This window comes from Clarias gariepinus, chromosome 8, assembly GCF_024256425.1.
Source record: "Clarias gariepinus isolate MV-2021 ecotype Netherlands chromosome 8, CGAR_prim_01v2, whole genome shotgun sequence".
Classification (NCBI taxonomy): Eukaryota; Metazoa; Chordata; class Actinopteri; order Siluriformes; family Clariidae; genus Clarias; species Clarias gariepinus.
In genome coordinates this window covers 12572105-12593493 of record NC_071107.1, presented here as the reverse complement: position 1 = coordinate 12593493, position 21389 = coordinate 12572105, and the positions used below count along the sequence as shown (strand labels likewise).

The following is a 21389-nucleotide window of genomic DNA, read 5'->3' as shown; positions in this document are numbered from 1 at the left end:
AGATATCATATAACACCGAACTGCTTTATTTTTCAAGCCTGGTCCATAACCCGGAAGAGAGTGTCCTCCCCCTCCAGCAACACTTCACAATAATAGACTCTGCATCACATTAAACACCACCACAGTATGGTCCACCATACTGAGGAAAGATCAACTGCCTGCCAAAAAACACAGTAGTTTTCAGCAAGAAAATGCATCTGATAGAATTATGCCATCTTTAAAAAAAAAAAAAACTTTGACTCCTCAGTTGCTTCTAGGTCATTTTGAAATACATCTGACTTCTAACACAAAACTGAATTCTAGTAACGTAAGTTCCCTGAGAGTCACGTGACCAATGACACCGAAGTCTCGCGTTTCCTGGAATCGCGTGACCGACTCATTCAGCACTTAAGGCTCGTTTACTTTTCAGTTAATAAGTTTCAGAAATGGTAAATATTTGCATAAACATTTCCTTGAACAGTAGAGCTGCATGTACATTTTAACTGTGCTGCCTGCAATGTTACGATCTAGTTGCTACCCAAGATTTGTCCACTAGATGGCAGTACAATGAGCCCTTGAATGAAGTTCTGAATGAATAAATCTTTAGGTGAAACTATTGGCTGGAAAGCCTGGACACCTACTGTATAAGTGCCTTCATCTGGCCATCACTACTGAAATTTAAATCATTCTACAACCCAACAATTCTGACTACTTGGTATATGTGACCATGGATTTTACATTCTATTTAGTGCATTAGCTTTCCATTTAATTTCTTTCCATAATTAAATTGCTTTCCATGCAATTTGGGATTTAACCACAGAACCAAAAAGTTAATGGAGCTGATATTCTAAAGCAAAATAAATAAAAATAAATGGAAATAAATAAACTTATTTACAGGACTGTCCACCACCATGAAAGAGGAATGTTCTATTGGTAAAATGGTTCTAAACAGTGTCAGCTAATGATTCCATAACTGCTTAACTGCATAAGTTAAGCCTTTATTTACATTACTGCCTTTATTTACATACTGAATTTCATAACTGAAATTCTTTTTATTGCATATCCCAGGCCTTGCTCAAGGGCCCAATAATGGGAACCTGGTGGAGCAGGGGCTTGAACTGCCAATCTTATGAAATATATCTAACTCAGTGCCTTAACCCTCTGAGCTACCACTGCCCTGATGAGTTAAAAATAATTTGAAAAATGATAATCAGGAGAAACACTAAACACTGCTTTTAACCACAGGAAAATGCAACACATACTTGGTATCAGGTCAGACTTAAACATAACCATTCACTGGAACAGAAAGCAATTTACAAAAACAAAAACAAAAAAACAGATTTTATTCTCTTTTGAAGAACAAAATAAATAAAAGCCTAAACAACAGAGCCATACAGACTCATATCTCATCATTATCCATATGTAGTCTGCACGCAACAAAAAAAATGGTATCATTTACAGCAGCATGTTTACTTTTCCAAACTTTTTTTTTTTTTTTAGAAAAAATATGAAATTAGTAATTATATAAACAAAACATTTAATAACTTGGTTATACATGGTAGTTTAGATTTTCTCAGTAATGCAAGTGCTATATATATATATGTGTTCATATATTGATGCATTAAAGCTTGTTTCTGTTTATTTCAAACCTTTCATAGCTGAAAATAAGAGAAAGCCTTGAAGAGTGAATGCTCCCATATCATAAATCAAAAGCAGTGCTGAAATTGCTTTAAAATATTCCTGTAAAGGAAAAAAAAAAAAAAGGTTACAGCTTTTGCAGATTTTAGAAATATTTCATTATTATACTGTATGCTTAATATTGTAAATTAGTTAAAGGCAAATTCAAATAAAAACAGCTACTCGAGAATTATAGACATGGCAACTCACAATGACTCCATGCTGCGGACAAGGTACTAAATCAGTGCTGTGTTCACAGCCTTGAACAGACTTTATGTCACTGATTCCATAGCCGTAAACAACAATTGCACTGAATCCCACCAACATCGCGAAGACACTGACATACAGACAGTTTTTCACCTGGAAACAAGAGAAACAAGAGGAAACACACAAACAGTTACAATAGCATCAAACAGATGAGCTCTTTCATGCTTTGATTTGTACTCTACAACATTGTTAGTTTTCTCCTTTTAATCTGCAGTTAGTAAGTCAGACATTTTAAGAAGTTAACTAAAGCTAGCTGGATTTTGAACATATTCCAGTTATTTGGTTTTAAACATAATTAGCAAAAAGAAAAAAACTTGCCAGCTTCCTGCTAGGTGCTCTTTCACAAGCCATTGCAAATGATCCTCCAGTCACATACTGCATAAAGATGACAAAATAATTATTACAGAAAGTAATAAAGAACAAACAAGACATGAAATCTGTTGAATGATAACTTGCAGGCATCAAAAAGTTAATTAAAAAAAATAGACCAGGAAAAAAAAACTTACTACTGCTCCTACAAAAACTGGGCATACGTATAGGTTTTGTATGTTGAAGCTCATGTAGTAAGCCGGAAATCCCATAAGCACTTGGAACAGGCCAAGTAATATTGTTATAACCTAAAATACATAAAGCCATATTTAACACTGAAATACAGAGAAATAAGTTAAGCCTTTATTTACATTACTGCACATTACTGCATAAGTTAAGCCTTTATTTACATTACTGCCTTTATTTACATTACTGAATTTCATAACTGAAATTCTTTTTATTGCATATCCCAGGCCTTGCTCAAGGGCCCAATAATGGGAACCTGATGGAGCAGGGGCTTGAACTGCCAATCTTATGAAATATATCTAACTCAGTGCCTTAACCCTCTGAGCTACCACTGCCCTGATGAGTTAAAAATAATTTGAAAAATGATAATCAGGAGAAACACTAAACACTGCTTTTAACCACAGGAAAATGCAACACATACTTGGTATCAGGTCAGACTTAAACATAACCATTCACTGGAACAGAAAGCAATTTACAAAAACAAAAACAAAAAAACTGATTTTATTCTCTTTTGAAGAACAAAATAAATAAAAGCCTAAACAACAGAGCCATACAGACTCATATCTCATCATTATATTTTTTCTGGCTGTGAAAGTCAATCACTTACCGCTATAACCTCAGGATCGTAAACCCTGAACGGACGATGCAGCTTGCAAGGGGTTTCAATCTGTGACTCTGCCATCTTAAAATAAAAGAATTTTAAACATTAATACTTGCCTTGGGGTGGATTTGCAATTTAACTTTAAAGGAATTTTAAAAATTCCAGGGTTGACTCTGTGTGTGTGCAGTTTGCACAGGCTCAGTTGGTGTTCTCCCACGTTCCAAAGACATACAGGTTAGGCTAGTTTGTATTCCCAAACTGCCCGTAGTGTGTGTGCATATGCGTCCTGCAATGGATTGGCACCTTGTCCGATTCATATGACCATATACTGTACAGGATAAGCAGTATAGAATATGAACGAATGAATGAATTCATTTAAGTAACTTAATATAAGCAATGTCTAAATAATTCAGAATCCAATTGAAATCTTCACCCATGTGTGCTTATATGTAGTGTATTTACAGTGGGTACGGAAAGTATTCTCGTCTGACGAAAGCAATATAGAACTTTTTGGTCTTAATTCTAATATCACCTGTCCAATACAGTCCCAACAGTGAAGCATGGTGGTGGCAGTATCATGCTGTGGGGGGTGTTTTTCAGCTGCAGGGACAGGACGACTGGTTGCAATCAAGGGAAAGATGAATGCGACCAAGTACAGGGATATTCAGGACTAAAACCTTCTCCAGAGTACTCAGGTACTCAGACTGGGCCAAAGGTTTACCTTCCAACAAGACAATGACCCTAAGCACACAGCTAAAATAATGAAGGAGTGGCTTCACAACAACTCTTTGACTGTCATTAAATGGCCCAGTCAGAGCCCTGACTTAAACCCAATTAAGCATCTCTGGAGAGACCTAAAAATAGCTGTCCACCCATGTTTATCATCCAACCTGACATAACTGGAGAGGATCTGCAAGGAGGAATGGCAGAGAATCTAAATCCAGGTGTGAAAAACTTGTTGCATCTTTCCCAAAAAAGACTCATGGCTGTATTAGATTGAAAGGATGCTTTTACTGAATACTGAGCAAAGGGTCTGAATACTTAGGACAATGTAATATTAGTGATATTAGTTTTTCTTTTTTAATAAATGCAAAAAAAAATGTCAACAATTCTGTGTTTTTTCTGTCAATATGGGGTGCTGTGTGTACATTAATGAGGAAAAAATTCACTTAAATGATTTCAGCAAATGGCTGCAATATGACAAAGAGTGAAAAATTTAAGGGGGTTTGAATACTTACTCAATACTGAATTACTGAATACTTACCGTGCTCACTGTATAATATAGCGGTTTCAAGTTAAGAATAGATACTGTTAACCTTTGTCAAACTGTTTTGAATGGGCTTGATACAGGATAGAAATTGTTAAAAATGTAAAGATACAAATGGAACATTCTTACTTGCCATGTAGGATTGCCCTGTGTTTGCCCTTGAGTGGAAAGGAACGCTGGCAAAACTGAGAAAATGGGAAGAACAACTGTTACTAGACTCCCTGTCAATTTTTCTCTTCTTGGGAATAAAACATGTTTACCACCAGGTGTCACCAAAGCACAATTAGGGTTATTGTTAACTTTTATCACACCAAAAGTTGTTTTGAGGAATTGGCAAAATACAAAAATCACGAGATTCACTGAATTCATAATTATCAAAGACTCAAGGCATTGATGTACTGTGTACTGTAAATGGGTGTTTTTATGAAATGTTTTGGTTGGTGTGCAAGACTGCTATTGTTCTTACACACACTCATTTACAAATTTTAGCAAATTCAAAATCCAAATAGGTCTACTGCATGTTTTTGGATTGTGTAAAACTAATACTCTGTTTTAGATGGCTTAGATGATTTAGCTGGCTGAAATATACACTTTTTCTTTGGAACTTTTCACTGGATTGTATTTCTCTTAATGAAGTAAAAAAGTAGGTCAGAGGAACAGCAGTATTGTCTTAATTGTGTGTGTGTGTGTGTGTGTGTGTGTGTGTGTGTGTGTGTGTGTGTGTGTGTGTGTTCACAACTTCAAGGAGACTGCTGATATTACTGGGACTGGGTTAAGAACTTTCCAACACACTATTAAAATGTGGAAGGACTGTACTAAACCGTCAACTTCGCAGAAACATGTGTTCGGAAATAATCATAAATAAAAATGTACAAAGTTGCATCATCAATTATTGACAGTAGAAATCACAGCTACATTTCATATTGAAAATAAGAGCATTTTCACATGCACAGTGCAACATGAACTTACAGAATTGTGACTAAATAGATGTGTGGTCATTTGCTTGTGAGGTTAATCAAAGAAAAAATACTTCGAAATAGCATAAAGATTAGATTCTGACTCCAGCGAGATGAGTCCATCAGGGTAAGAAGGAATGCACATAAAGCAATGCACTCAAGAGGCATAGGGTACCATCATTCTTTAGCTTTAAATTTAATTAGCTGTAAAACTTTTTTTTCATTTACATACTGCATATTTCTATATAGGAAGTGTACACTGTAGGTGATTAATATATAGTGCGCAAGGTGTTTACATTAAATAATGGACTAATCTCCTATATGTTTGGGTCTTATACAGTACTATAGTGTGAATGAATTCTTGAATCTGTTTGGACAGAAGGTGTGCATTACCTTTGTATAAAATTATGCAATGATTCTGGGTGGAATATGACTAATATTCCTGTTAATATGTAATATGTTTAATATGCTAATTCTAGTAAACTATTGGTTTTATAATAACAGTTCATACTTCATACACAAGTGTCGACACAGTAGATAGTCCATAACGTAAGACAATACTAAATAGATGTTTTGTTAGAAAAGTAAAATGTGTAATATACTGATAAGCATAATATAAAGCCGAACTAATTTAACACTGTGTTTGCAAAGTTTCCAATCATGATAAATGTAATCAAGTAAATGATTCTCATGGCTTTAACCTCAGTGATACTAGAAACTAACTTTTTAAAGCCCTGCATTAGAAACTAGATATGCAGCATTACATCCTATAAATATCCTTTAAACTGTTAAATGTATGGCATGCGATTCATAGTTAAATTAAACTTTGTAGACATTGACAAATTGATGTGTTTTATGGAATAACACACTCTAGACTGTGCAGTCATAATTTCAAATTGATATTGGCACTCCATTTTATGTAATACTGAATGCATTACTTTTATATAACTGTAATAATAGGTATAATTTATCATAATAAGTATAATTGTATAATTTTCTTACATAATACATTGGCTTCTTTGTTGATCCAAATAAAAGTATTCAAATTGCTTTCTGCATGGAAGGTTTAAGAAGGGAGGAGGGAATAGTAGAACAAATGGTAAAATGCATGCTGCAGGGGTCACAACTGACTGATGCATTTCTAAAAATTATGATTGAAAAAAAAATCTCCAATGTAAGCCTTTTTATCTACAATTACTATTCTGCAGTGAACTTCAGGAAGAATGACTTGAATATTAACTAAGCAACTGAAGTGTATTTATTCTTCCACAGGAGATTTCTGCAGAGGAAGTGAGTGGATACTGGGACAAATCCAACGTGAAAAAAGATACACTGAGAGCGAGAAAGACAGGGAGCTTTGATGAAAAACACATGTTCTGGTTTCAACACTGTGGAATGCAAACTGAAAATGTGTTTGGAGGAAGATGCAGGCCCTACACTCATCAAAAAACATGGCTTCATACTATCAGACAAGAACAAATTTATAACCACGCCCTCAAAAGTTGTGGTTTTTGAGCTTATGAATGACAAAAGCACTGACAAACAGACAGTCAAAATGGTGTACAATGAACTCTAGTTCATCAACACAGAAACAAGGGGTGGACTCACAAGATAGAGTTGCCAGATTGGCCAGCATTCAAAAAGTGTAAAAGCTTTATCCAGCATCCCTTTGTAGTTTCATAAGTAGTGCTTCTCTCACAGTGCCTTAAACATGAATTTATTCTCATAAAAATGCAAACCCTATAGACGACTATCAATGGCTCCCTTTAATCAGCTATTTTAATAGCATTTCTTTCACAGTGAGTGTGTAAGTCTTGATAAGTACAGAATTTTTTTTTTATATATATATATTATATATACACACGAAACTATGCTAAAACTGGATCCAAATGACATTTTTAATTACTTTTGATCTAAATTAGAGATATATAAAGTCAAAAATGAATTAGCAATTTATAATTTGTAATTTTTTTTCACATTTGACTCCTTTCAATGTAAACATGAAACAACTTATTTTCTTTAAATACAGTAGTCAGGATTCATTTTTAATCTCCTAAAATTATTATTTAGCATTATTTATTGATAAAGCATTATTTACAGAAAACAAAACTTACTCCAAGTGTGTAAGTAAAATAATTTGTTCGTACTGCAAGCAGCAGCCAGCACAAGACAAATGTCTGTACTAACTAAGCTAATATTAAAAGCCATGAAAGTTGTTTTGCCAAACTTTTGTATGACGTTACAAAAAAGGTGAATGCAATTATGAAATGTACAGCAAGAAACATGTTAAAATAAATTTAAATTTAATATGATGATGTCTTCATAAGCTGTACAAATTATTCGATTTATGATAAAAATGTACTGTACAGTATTGTGTGTGTGCTTCATTTGTGTTTTCTCGACAGTTAATATGATGAATTATTCATATTAAGATAATGAATTATTGGAATTGCATTAGTCATCTGTATATATTAGATAGATACCAGATAGATAGATAAATAGATAGATAGATAGATAGATAGATAGATAGATAGATAGATAGATAGAGTACTTTATTAATTCTGAGAGAAATTTTAAATATATAATAGCAAGGATAGTAACAAAATAGTCATGTAGTTTACAGTTGCAAATCATCAACAGTAGAGCATATCAATGTAGAGAGTACAATCGGAAAAATAATTTTTAAAGGTACCCATGTGGTAGATGACCCATGGTTAAACAGGAATGACTAAAAGAAAAACAGAATATAATATATAAAATATGTATAAATATATGTAAAGAATGCGATTAAATATGAGCAAATATAGGCAATGGTGATGAATGTTCAATGGACATACTAGTGCAAATGGAGACGTGCAACTGAGTTAAAGAACTTAAATGTGTCAGCTCTGAGTGATGTAAGACTGTGGTAGTGAAAGTCAATGCAGATTAGGTAAAATGATAAGTAAATAAATATGTCTGTAGACAGTCTGTTTACTGTCAAGGTCTGTGCTGCAACAAACAGATACTATTATGTCCATTGTTCACTATTACAACAGAGCTCAATATAGATAATAGAACTAAAATGAGAATACGTGAGATTCCACTTAAATAGGGTGCAAATGCCACTTAGTTTAAGTCTTTGCCACATCAATATGAAATATTTTTTAAAACTGCATATATAAATTAAAATGATAACATGTTATGGGTACATTTTGGATAAGGGTCCAGACTGCAGAGGTGCAAACCAAGCCCATACAAATAATATTTGTAATTAACCAGTAAGTTGATTAAGATGTATTAAATGATGGGAATTGCTAAACAGTGTTTCTGCATTACTTCATCCCATGCATTAGATGCTATATTTACCAATCTGGCAACACAGTCCTTAGTCTTCTTTCGGTCAGTAACACCCCCACACTGCAACCCCAACACCCCCCCCCCCCACACACACACACACACACACACACCAAATTCTTATACAACATGATGTGTCTGTAGCGAATGACAAAACGTTTGTTAGTAGTTTATCGAAACGAGAAAATGACTGCGCAAACCTTACTGTGAAAAAATACTTTTCCACATACCTATAATAAACATTATATACTTTTAACATTTGACTTAAAAAAAAAAAAAATAGCGTGTCTGTTGTGTCAGATCTTTTTTTTTTTAAAGAAGGTCTAATAAAAACTATTGACTTACTTTGACAGAAGTTTTTCTTGTCTCCGTTATCACTTTATTCAACAGGAGAACACTGAGCAGGAGTCGTGATGATATGGAGGAGCAGAGAAATAACGCGCGTTAGTAAACTTGGGAGAGAGGAGGGGAGGGACGGGAGGGTGCTGCTTGGAGGAACCCGTTTTCTTTCGGAGAAAAAGGGGAAAGCGGGCGGGACGTGTGTGTGTGTGTGTGTGTGTGTGCTTCATTTTTGTTGTCTCTACGGTGTAAACGAAGTGGAAGGTTTGCAGCCGTCTAAAGATTTCAAGACTTTAGGTAGGTTAATAAGTTAGCATTAATAATCGAATTGTGCAAAAAAAAAAAAAATCGTCGTCGTGTTAGAGTGCGAGCGATGCTGGGTCAGTGACCCTATTTACCTCGTCTGCGTACTAAACAGCATACTTAGACACTAACTAGTAGGTTACCACTAAGTTTACCACTAAGGTTAATACTTGGCTTTGGACATCGTCCTCATGTAAAGTTTATTATCATTATTTATATATTTATTGCCATTTATGTAATTTATTATATATTTTTATTCTGCTACAAAATCCTCAAATTACCAGTTTAAAGGTATTTCATAATGTTTGTTCTATGATAGTTGAAATACCTATAAGAATGAGAAAAACAGACATCACAACTATAGGACGATTTAAATTAGTTAAGTTAAAGGTCATTCTGAAGAAAACTGATTTCTTTACTGGTAATTGCTTGTTCTTTCTCATAAATTCAATGTTTATTTAAATCTGCTCTTCCTTCTTCTATTATTATTATTATTATTATTAATGCATGGTGGCTTAGTGTTTGGTACTGCCTCCAGTTCCTTGGTTCAATTCTTTCGTCAGGTCTGTGTGCAGTTTCCATGTTCTCCCCATGCTTGGTCGGTTTCCTCCGGGTTCTCCGGTTTCCTTCCACAGTCCAAAGACATGCAGATTAGGCAAATTGCCGTTCCCAAATTGACCTAGTGTGTGAATAAGTGTATGAATGTGCGTGTGAATGTTGATCAGAGGTCCTACCATGGTTGTACAAAATGAAAATAAATACAATAGTCCCAATTGGCCTTCACAGTCCCTAGTAGGTCTAGAGAGGTTTCTAGATGGATGGATGGATCTCTAAAGGTTGTTGCATAAGTTTTTTAATAATACAAATTAATGCTTTATTAATATACCCACTGTACAATACTTCAATGCTTAAAAAGCTAATTAATTATGATTCAATTATTTCTTTGTCATAGGATTTTTTTTATTTTTCGTATATTCCAGTTGGAAAGCTTAGGTCAGGGTGCAGGGTCAGCCATGATACAGATGATAGGAACAGGGATACAGAACCCCCCCCCAAAAAAAAAAAAAAATTTAGACACTTCAACATGAAAAATATATGTATCTCTTCTGAGAGTCACATGACAGCAATGACTGACAACTTTAGAGAAACATAATACTAGTACCAGAAACACTACACTCTACAAACATTCTGTATAAGCAAAGCTACATTTAAATGAATTGCATCCCTAATCAGTCTAATTAAAGATGTTTGTTTTACTCTTATAAAATATTTTGACCCTCTCAGATTTTCACGTCATACATAAGACACATAAAATGTTTTTTGGGGACTGTAAAGGATTGCATTTTTGTTTCAAAATGTCCATGACTTGTCTCATTGCTTAAAACTAATATTGATGAAGATTCTTCAATTAGTTTATTTGTTTGTTTGTTTTGTATACATAAGTAAGGCACTATTAAGAAAAAAATCCTTTTTTCTGAAAACTGTTTTTGGCTTGTAAAGTTTATGAAGCCAGCATCAAGCGTGCCTGGAAGCATGACCATGGACCATTTTGGAGACCCCAAAGTCCTATGTAAACTTACATGCTTCTTTTTCCTTGAAGGTCTAGGCACTAAATGAGAATGGCATTGACAGTGTCAAGTGACTTGACTGTCAATGCAACTACAGACCAGAATGTGAACAAATTAGCAGGCAAACAGGAGGAACTGAAAAAGAGCTTACAGAAAGGAGAACCTAAGTCAATAGGGGTAAGTCACTTTGTCAGATGGAGCCCAAAGTAATTAAATCTTCACTGTTATGTAAAATATAAAGTTGTAGAAAACTGTGTGAAAGTGTGAAATTCAGGCCACATGAACGCTACCTGATATTATTATTATTATTATTATTATTATTATTATTATTTGGCCTTATTATAAGCCCTACATAATATCACACAAGATAAGACCCCTCTTACCTCAACAAAATCTTTTTCTAGATTTCTCAGGTCATAATTGGATTTCTGATCATCTCTTACTCTGTGCCACTGCTCTCTGCCAAACTCACAGAGGTCGTTATGTTTGGTGTGCCGTGGTGGAGCGGGATCTCTGTAAGATAGGATTTTTTTAAACTATCATTAACATTATCACATGCTGTCAAAATGACAACATGCCTGCATCAGAGAAGTCCTGCTATCAGTCAATAAAACTGGATGTACATTAACAGCTGTGACCACTCCGTGTGTTTTTTCTTTCAGTTTGTCCTAGCAGGTGCCGTTACTCTTGCATTGGAAAAACATAACCGGGTTTCTTTGGTGAGTTACAGTTGGTGAAAGATGTATGCAAGATTCTCTGCTATTCAAAATTAAAAAATTTTTATTTTAAGTACAATTATGTTGTTATAAAACATTGCAGTGTGGTGGAGCTTGCCTGGGTCTTGTATGGCATATGCTCCACAGTCCATATAACCATTCATAGCTAGAGCGAGCTACAAAGCTACTTAGCTTCTAACAGAAGATTGAATCCCAAATCGCTCTATAACCCCTGATCTTGGCCCCTTGAGTTGGTGTGTGGAACAAGGGATTGTACATCCTACATAGTGCATTAGCTTTCCGTTCAAGGCTATTTGGGCTCATATTCCAAAGAAGAATAAAAGGAAATATTAAATAAATCTCTAATATAAATATAAACTTTCTTAGGATTGTCTACCACTACCATGGTTTATTCTTCTCAACTTCTATTCAATTCAATTCAATTCAATTTTATTTGTATAGCGCTTTTAGCAATTTTCATTGCCGCAAAGCAGCTTTACATAGTCAAAAGAATTATTTAGGTTTGTATGAAATGTGAATTTGTATGAATCAAAATGGTCAGTTTGTCCCTGGTGAGCAAGCCGAGGGCGACAGTGGCAAGGAAAAACTCCCTGAGATGGTAAGAGGAAGAAACCTTGAGAGGAACCAGACTCAACAGGGAACCCATCCTCATTTGGGTGAAACAAAAAGCAGTAAATGATCTGCATTTATACAGTGTGTAGGGTGGGAGGCAGTTCAGCTATAATAGCTGATGTTAATTGATGTTAATATGGAGTCCAGGTAGTTATTGAAGACCCAGGTAGACTTGTAAGAAGTTCCAGTCATGAACTATCGAACTGTCAAGTCCCCAGAGAAACAGTTGCCAACACCAGTCAAGGCCAGAACCATTTTCTAGGTAACCAGTTCAGAACCAACTTCTGGCTACGTAGTTCCGGTAAGAATTTAAAACAACTTTCAACCACTTGATTTAAATGTTAGTTAGTTAGCTCTGCCAGTCACAAAAGAATATATAACTCACAAAAGAATAATAACTCACAAAATAAAGAAACAAATCGTAGATTTGCCAGAAAAAAATTAAGGTGCAATAAAAATTAAGAGTAGCTAAAAGTAGACAAAGTAAGTAGTGATGTTAAGGAGGGAGGGATTGATGTGTGTTGTATGTCTTGGTAGTGATAATACAACAAAAGCTCAGCCTATCCTTACCTCACCATTTCAACCTATTATTTCCTATGATATGTGTTTCCTTCTAGGTCTTCACATGCATGGTGGTCACAGTTTTGGCTGCAGTCATCTCAGTCATTGCTGGAATCTTCTATGTTGTTGACATTATGAAGCACCCACAGACTCCTTGCAAGTTCATTACAAAACAGTCATGTGAAGAAGAGTTTTACACCACGGTATGCCAGGGAAAACTGTGCCTACCTCAATCTTTTCATTTAATTTTCTTTAATGTGATGGAGGCGGAAATCTGGGAAAAATCTTTTATTCTTTTTTATGTTATACAAACTTCCCTGAGAAAACATTGATTTTCCTTTTGTTCCTACCCCCCTCCCCTTTTTTCTTAGAGACTAAGTGTAGAAGTGAAGTCAATTCTCTTGTCACTCAGCATGGTGCAGACTGCCATTTCCTCTGCTTCTGCATTTATTCTGTACAAAGAAAGGCAAAATTATAACAACTACCAGGTAAGAGCCATACATTAAAAACATCTGACTTAACATCTGACCTTGTTTACTTCTGTTATTCACATCATGGAGGGTTAAAGGCACAGTTGCACAGCTAGTGCAACTTGTTCAAAGGTTTATGAACTAGTCAATCTATAACCAAGTGATGGGAATGTTCTGATTAAAGTCTGATTAAGTTCTCTGCCTCCAAAAATACTCAAAATATTTATTAATTTATTTTTTAAAATCTAGCAGGTAAAGCAAGATGTGTGTGGTAAACTATGTGACTTTGTTGCTAGATTTGGTGGCTTTTATGCCCCTTTAGCAACTTTATAAAAAAAAAAAAAAAACTAGCAACAAATCAAGCAGGTTTTTGTGCAGAAACTGCCATGCGTTTGATACAACACTTCAGCTCACAGCACAGTTGCTGGTTATACAAGGGAGAGTATAAAAGAGATGTTTGCAAATGTGGTCTAAATATGAGACATAAACAACATTTGTTTCCATGATTACTTTCCTTTGATTGCATTGTTCTTTCACTACGTAGCTGTCTTAGTTGTTTCCAGCTGTTCCCTGCAGCATGCTACAGCAGAATGAAAGTGTACCACAGCTGCATGTAATTCATTAAAATAGTAAATCTAAATAGTCATAAGAAAGATTTTAGTTTTTTATATTATTTCTGGATAAATTATGAAAATGATGTAATGGTATATGTTTAAAACTAATTGAAGACAAATACAAATTACTGCCTTATGCGATGTTATTTTTTCAAGGCAAGTGACACTTTTTTTAATTGCAGTGCAAATGAATTATAGACTTCAACCTAAATATTTTATAAACTTATTAAGAGAATCGCTTTTAACCATTTAACCATATTTAACAGCATTGTATTGAGACTGTAACATGTATCAATATATTAATATCTGTTTATGAACCATAATATGCATGATTTGACCAAATAAACCATGTGTCTTTTTTCTCTTTTAGTTTGTGTATTAATGAGGTCCTGGACACAGAAAAAAAACTTTGATGGCTTTGGACTTCAATCAACAGTCTCCACACATTTTTATTTGTAAATAATTATATAATACATTAGTTATAATACATGCGTAGATATATTGTTTCTTACGGAATACATATTGGACATACTGTGTATTAGAATGCATTAGACATTTTGTTAACATTTTATAAAATAGGCTCTATACAATGAATCTTTCAAATTGCATTTCGACTGCACTTAAACTGTGTTGTGAAAGAGATCACTTCAGCTGCAAACAGAGTTCTAATGTACTGTCTTGCTAGTTTCCTTGAATGTACAATAAGCTGTGTTGTGTCCACTCTTGCAGCTGGTGGCCTATAACCTTTCAAAATTCTTTCTCAATTCCCTACAGTATTTCTCTCTTGTTACAACAGAACTACTCACCTCTTTAGCTTCATCTGTAACGGGAAACAGTCTGCAGTGACTTTACAGTTATAATGCTTGAATAATTTCTTATATCCTCCAAATTTAAAAATGCCAAAAATTAATGTGACCATACATTAAATTTACATTTAATATATATTGACTTGTGTCTTTGTATGGGAATTTCAAGGGTAAAAATATCAATTAATTTGATTATGTTTTCTGAATGTTGCAATATTATCAGGTTCATATAATATATTTACACTGAAATAAATTACACTGAAATAAAGCCATGACAATATACCCACTTTTGTCACCACCTTTGTCATCTTGGTCACTCCTTTTCCACCAAAATATTAATGACCTATGTGTTCTGACACCTTTCTATTAGGCAGGGGTAGCTCAGTGGTTAAGGCATTGGACTACGGTTCGGAAGATCCCAGGTTCAAACCCCACAACCACCAAGTTGCCACTGTTGGGCCCTTGAGCAAGGCCCTTAACCCTCAACTGCTCAGATGTATAATGAGATAAAAATGTAAGTCGCTCTGGATAAGAGCGTCTGCCAAATGCCTAAATGTATTAGGACCAGCATTAACTTTTTCCTTAATTTGCTAAAATTAATTATAGATTTCAGCCAAAGTCTTTTATAAACTTATAGGTAGAATTGTATTAGGACTTTAAAATATATCAATAAATGAATATCTATTTATCTGCCATTTAGTTGATGGTTTTTCGGCTGCTCCCGGCAAAGGGGGTTTCCACAAGTTTGGCACAGAATTTGTGAATTTGCAGTTTTTAAGTTGTTCTGACCCACTTGTCTAACCATTACAATAACACTCTAGCCATTACTCAACTCAATATTAGGCAAATGGTCATAATGTTATGGCTGATCGGTGTATATTGGTATGTTGCCTTTTATTTTTAAAAAGTCTCTTATATTTAATTAATATGTCTTCTCTATGTTTTTTATCCTGTTTCACAAAATATATAAGATAATAAAGCATAATTTCACCAGAGTTGTTCCCCAACCTTGTAAGTGTCTAGAAAAAAGGTAAGAAGTGAAACTGACAAAGTGAAACATTGTGTGTGCTATTTTACTCATAATTTAATGTGAATAAAATAAAAAATGTCTAATACTTAATCTAATCATATGTTTTGTAAAATTTATGTCCAAAACATTAAGAATGTTAAAGGTTACAATCTGCCTTTCTGCATTTCTGTATCTACAAAGACGTTGGTCAACTGTAGCCACTTTTTTTGCAGCTGAGCTCAGTGTAGCTGTTTCTCACAGAATAGGTGTTAAATGGATTATATAATAATAAAATCAAATTGATTGACACTTGTCTTTCATGTTCAAATGCAATCAAGAGCTAAGGAAAGCTAATAAAAATTATAATGCTTTAAATAATTGATTGCATAACTTTCCTTTTTAACAGCTTTTCTATTGTTCCTACAATTTTACAAGTAATTTTTTTTTTTTTAGGTTAAATGTTGCTGTTTATTTTTGTTGTGTTTTCTTAGGGACTTCTTAACTGTCAGGGCCTTCCTTATATACACATTGGTGGATGGATGGAAGTAGGTAGAAGTCGTTCCTATAGTACACATCAATAGTAAATATAGTAAACATTTATTATTATTTTGTTTGGTTATAAATAAGGACGTAGTATTACAAAAAGGTACAGATATGAAGCTACAAAAAGTTTTTAATTCAGACAGAAGATGGCTTATTGATGACTTATTGATGACATATTGTTACTGTAAGTTTAAAGCCTGAATTAGTTGTGCTTCCACAAACCAATGTTTCCAATGACCATTTCTTTTTCATTGTTATTCCATCAGCCAATCAGTGATTACCACCTTTCCCCAATGCCCATTCAACATTGTTCCTATCAACTAGTCACTGATCTCCATTGTTACCGATGAGAAATCACTGATCATAATTTTGTGCAAGTAACCAAACACTGATGCGTTACTATTAGTATTACAACAATACAATACAACTACAACAATAATACTGAGACTAATATAAAGAGAAGAAAAATCATAATTGTTTCATTCATATGTTTTGCAACTAATCACTACCACTGCTTCTTTTTGTCTGCATACCTGATAAATGTTATATATATCAATGTTATATCTTATATATATAAATGTTATATCTTTGTCTTTTAGCTGTTCCCTTTCAGGGGTTGCCACAGCGAATCATAAATATATATTTTATATAAACACTGTTTTCTTGGGTTCCCTTCAAACAAGGGATTTAAAGGCAGAGACTCACAAGAGTATAATGCAGAACCAAAACAATAAATCTTTGTTTTTGTTGTGCTTTATGTTGTATACTTGTGTTACAGGTTTATAAGACTCACTTTTTCTTACTTAAGAACGAATCTGACGTAAGAACATGCTGCTGGAACAGAACTCATTGTTAAACTCAGAAACTTACTGTATATAATTTCCTAACTCCACTCTCTCTTTCTCTTGAATCTGATACTGTATGTGTGAATGTGTTAAATCTTCCATGCAAGCACCTTTCTGTCTCCTCTTGGATCTGATTTTAAAGTGTTAACTCCCCCATGTTCTCTCTCCCTGTTTCTCTCCCCCTTATATTGTATATAATTGAAAATATTGATACACTGCAGTGTCTATATTTTGCACAATACACATGAGCTACTTCTATGATATGTTCACATCTAGGAATGTTAAGACCTGCGTTTTGATCGTATCTGGGGAAATTCATAACTTAAATGTTCGTAAGTCAGGGACTTACTACATATATATATATATATATATATATATATATATATACAGTGGTGTGAAAAACTATTTGCCCCTTCCTGATTTCTTATTCTTTTGAATGTTTGTCACACTTAAATGTTTCTGCTCATCAAAAACCTTTTATTTTATAACTATTAGTCAAAGATAACATAATTGAACACAAAATGCAGTTTTTAAATGAAGGTTTACGTTTTTAAGGGAGAAAAAAATCTCCAAATCTACATGGCCCTGTGTGAAAAAGTGATTGCCCCCCTTGTAAAAAAATAACTTAACTGTGGTTTATCACACCTGAGTTTAATTTCTGTAGTCACCCCCAGGCCTGATTACTGCTACAACTGTTTCAATCAAGAAATCACTTAAATAGGAGCTACCTGACACAGAGAAGTAGACCAAAAGCACCTTAAAAGCTAGACATCATGCCAAGATCCAAAGAAATTCAGGAACAAATGAGAACAAAAGTAATTGAGATCTATCAGTCTGGTAAAGGTTATAAAGCCATTTCTAAAGCCTTGGGACTCCAGCGAACCACAGTGAGAGCCATTATCCACAAATGGCAAAAACATGAAACAGTGGTGAACCTTCCCAGGAGTGGCCGGCCGACCAAAATTACCCCAAGAGCGCAGAGACAACTCATCCAAGAGGCCACAAAAGACCCCAGGACAACATCTAAAGAACTTTAGGCCTCACTTGCCTCAATTAAGGTCAGTGTTCACGACTCCACCATAAGAAAGAGACTGGGCAAAAACGGCCTGCATGGCAGATTTCCAAGGCGCAAACCACTTTTAAGCAAAAAGAACATTAAGGCTCGTCTCAATTTTGCTAAAAAAAAACATCTCAATGATTGCCAAGACTTTTGGAAAAATACCTTGTGGACCGACGAGACAAAAGTTGAACTTTTTGGAAGGTGCGTGTCCCGTTACATCTGGCGTAAAAGTAACACAGCATTTCAAAAAAAGAACATCATACCAACAGTAAAATATGGTGGTGGTAGTGTGATGGTCTGGGGTTGTTTTGCTGCTTCAGGACCTGGAAGGCTTGCTGTGATAGATGGAATCATGAATTCTACTGTCTACCAAAAAAATCCTGAAGGAGAATGTCCGGCCATCTGATCGTCAACTCAAGCTGAAGCGATCTTGGGTGCTGCAGCAGGACAATGACCCAAAACACACCAGCAAATCCCCCTCTGAATGGCTGAAGAAAAACAAAATAAAGACTTTGGAGTGGCCTAATCAAAGTCCTGACCTGAATCCTATTAAGATGTTGTGGCATGACCTTAAAAAGGCGGTTCATGCTAGAAAACCCTCAAATAAAGCTGAATTACAACAATTCTGCAAAGATGAGTGGGCCAAAATTCCTCCAGAGCGCTGTAAAAGACTCGTTGCAAGTTATCGCAAAAGCTTGATTGCAGTTATTGCTGCTAAGGGTGGCCCAACCAGTTATTAGGTTCAGAGGGCAATTACTTTTTCACACAGGGCCATGTAGGTTTGGATTTTTTTTTTCTCCCTAAAAAATAAAAACCATAATTTAAAAACTGCATTTTGTGTTTACTTGTGTTATCTTTGACTAATAGTTAAATGTGTTTGATGATCAGAAACATTTCAGTGTGACAAACATGCAAAAGAATAAGAAATCAGGAAGGGGGCAAATAGTTTTTCACACCACTGTATGTGTGTGTGTGTGTGTGTGTGTGTGTGTGTGTGTGTCACGTTACGCCAGCAGAGGGCGTCAGGCACAGAGACGCCATTTTGTATTTCCTTTGTTTTCTTTTGAACTCAATTTCCTAATGTGCACCTCAGTCAGGTGATTGGAGCGCTCACCTGAACCGAGGCAGATAATTAGAAAAGACTAATTATGTTGGTGATAAATAGTCTTGTCCTTAGATTCCTCTTGTCGTACATTTGTTAAAGTTACCTTTGTTAAATGACCTAGTTAAATTATCTCTGTGAATACCTTAGCTCTGTGTCATGCACTTCTCCTTGTTTTCTGGTCTGTGGTTTTCCCTGTTTAGTTTGAATGCTGTCTAGTTTACATGCAGTTAAGTTTGATTCCTGTTTAGCTCCTAGTCTTCTTTAGCTCCTGGTTTTCTTTAGTACCTAGTCTTACCTAACCCCTTGACATGTTTAGCTCTGTATGCGTAGCTCTCTGCTTGGTTAAACTCCTTGTTTAGTTTATCCTATGTTCTGTTTATTTATTTAATGTTACCTCCTAGCCATGTTAGTTTTTGTGTTTAGCTCTCTGTTAAATTAAATCTCCTAACCCTGTTTAATCTCCCAGTTCTAGTTAGCGCCTTGCCTTGTTCAGACCTAGGTCTTGCTTTGGTTTAGGTCTTGTTCAGCGTTCTGTTTAGTTTCACCATTGTTAGTTTTCACCCCTAACTCAAGTTATGTTTAGCCCTTGTTTGTCTGCTCCTGTCTGATATGCTAAGGTTTTGTTTTTGTCATTAAAAGACTCTTTCCAAGGTTTCACCCTTGCCACTATGTCTCATATCAAGACTCACCCCCGTTCCGTAACAGAATACACGACCAAAACAGTAGCATAGTGGAGGGGCTTCCCCTTAAAAAAATTTTGGGGGGGGGTCGTTGAGACTGTGACGCCGAGGCAAGCAGGCTGGGTAGGCAGTCGGCTTGCCATCCGGCGGAGCGAGCAGGAGCGAGCAGGGGAGCGAGCAACGCAGCCAGTGTGTCACCGAACGGTGGAGAGTGAGGAGCATCAACAGAGGCGGTTGAAGCTCCACAACAGCTGGCAGGAGAGCTTATCGAGCAGATCGGCATATGCCGGACCACAGGGGATAATCACCACATGCAAACCCTGCTGGAGTTGGGGGCACAACTCCGGGATCAGCTCGCTAAGCTCAACAGGAAGGCAGGTGACACACAGCACAGCTCCGTTGTCCCAGAGAGCCCCAGTGGCGGGCTCCAGTCTCCCAGAGAGCCCCAGTGGCGGGCTCCAGTCTCCCAGAGAGCCCCAGTGGCGGGCTCCAGTCTCCCAGAGAGCCCCAGTGGCGGGCTCCAGTCTCCCAGAGAGCCCCAGTGGCGGGCTCCAGTCTCCCAGAGAGCCCCAGTGGCGGGCTCCAGTCTCCCAGAGAGCCCCAGTGGCGGGCTCCAGTCTCCCAGAGAGCCCCAGTGGCGGGCTCCAGTCTCCCAGAGAGCCCCAGTGGCGGGCTCCAGTCTCCCAGAGAGCCCCAGTGGCGGGCTCCAGTCTCCCAGAGAGCCCCAGTGGCGGGCTCCAGTCTCCCAGAGAGCCCCAGTGGCGGGCTCCAGTCTCCCAGAGAGCCCCAAAGGGCATGAGCCAGCTCAGTGGCAACCCTGCTACATCGACAGCTTCGTGCTTCCACCGCTGCCTTGCTTTGCCGACCTCTACTACGTCGAGCTACCGCCTCTTCCGTGCTTCGACCTCAACGACATCGACGCCAAACTACTGCCTCGGCTTGGCTTCATCAACGGCTTCGTGCTTCCACCGCTGCCCTGCTTCGACGGTCTCGACGACGGCGAGCCTCTGCCCTGCTTCGACAGCGGCGAGCTTCTGTCCCGCGATTCAGCTCTTCCTCCGCCCTGCGATCCAGCTCTTCCTCCTTGTCGACGCCGAGCTTCCTCCGCCCTGCGATCCAGCTCTTCCTCCTTGTCGACGCCGAGCTTCCTCCGCCCTGCCTTGTCGACACAGAACTGTCTTCTCCGCCGCCGAGCTTCAACGCAGAGCTGTCTCCTCCGCCCTGGGATTCAGCTATTTCTCTGTCTTTGCCCGGCGACCCAGCACTCGCTCCTTGTTCGCCCTGTGACCCAGCGCTCGCTCCGCCGCTCGACTCCGGCGGCAATCCACCGCTCACCCCGCCACCCTGCCCCAGCGATCATCTGGTCCTGCTTGCCCAGCCACTCTGCCTCGAGGAATGGTTTTGCGGCCTCACTTTCGGGGGGGACCGACATGGGACCTTGGGGAGGATGCCCTGGACCCCCATTGAGGGGTTGGGGGGGTAATGTCACGGTACGCCAG

General features: G+C 36.9%; 2 protein-coding genes across 3 annotated transcripts; one reads left to right on the top strand and one right to left on the bottom strand.

Annotated features, from left to right (window-relative positions):
* Window positions 1-1499: 1499 nt before the first annotated feature.
* On the bottom strand, window positions 1500-9117 carry si:dkey-9i23.16 (uncharacterized protein LOC571915 homolog). 2 transcript variants are annotated; one of them, XM_053501821.1, is made up of 7 exons: window positions 8984-9117; window positions 4480-4531; window positions 3086-3160; window positions 2430-2540; window positions 2242-2298; window positions 1867-2016; window positions 1500-1719 (listed from the first exon to the last, which is right to left on the bottom strand). In XM_053501821.1, the coding sequence occupies exons 2-7, from the start codon at window positions 4480-4482 to the stop codon at window positions 1618-1620; spliced, it is 498 nt and encodes a 165-aa protein (XP_053357796.1). In that variant the 5' UTR covers window positions 4483-4531; window positions 8984-9117; the 3' UTR covers window positions 1500-1617. The 2 variants fall into 2 exon arrangements, with proteins under 2 accessions (XP_053357796.1, XP_053357797.1); XM_053501822.1 differs by lacking the exon at window positions 4480-4531 and having other exon boundaries at window positions 8984-9114.
* A 33-nt stretch (window positions 9118-9150) lies between these two features.
* tmem176 (transmembrane protein 176) lies at window positions 9151-14784 on the top strand. Its single transcript, XM_053501820.1, has 7 exons — window positions 9151-9274; window positions 10881-11025; window positions 11253-11363; window positions 11511-11567; window positions 12815-12961; window positions 13130-13246; window positions 14213-14784. Exons 2-7 carry the CDS (start codon window positions 10894-10896, stop codon window positions 14222-14224), a joined length of 576 nt encoding a protein of 191 aa, XP_053357795.1. The 5' UTR covers window positions 9151-9274; window positions 10881-10893; the 3' UTR covers window positions 14225-14784.
* Window positions 14785-21389: the final 6605 nt, after the last annotated feature.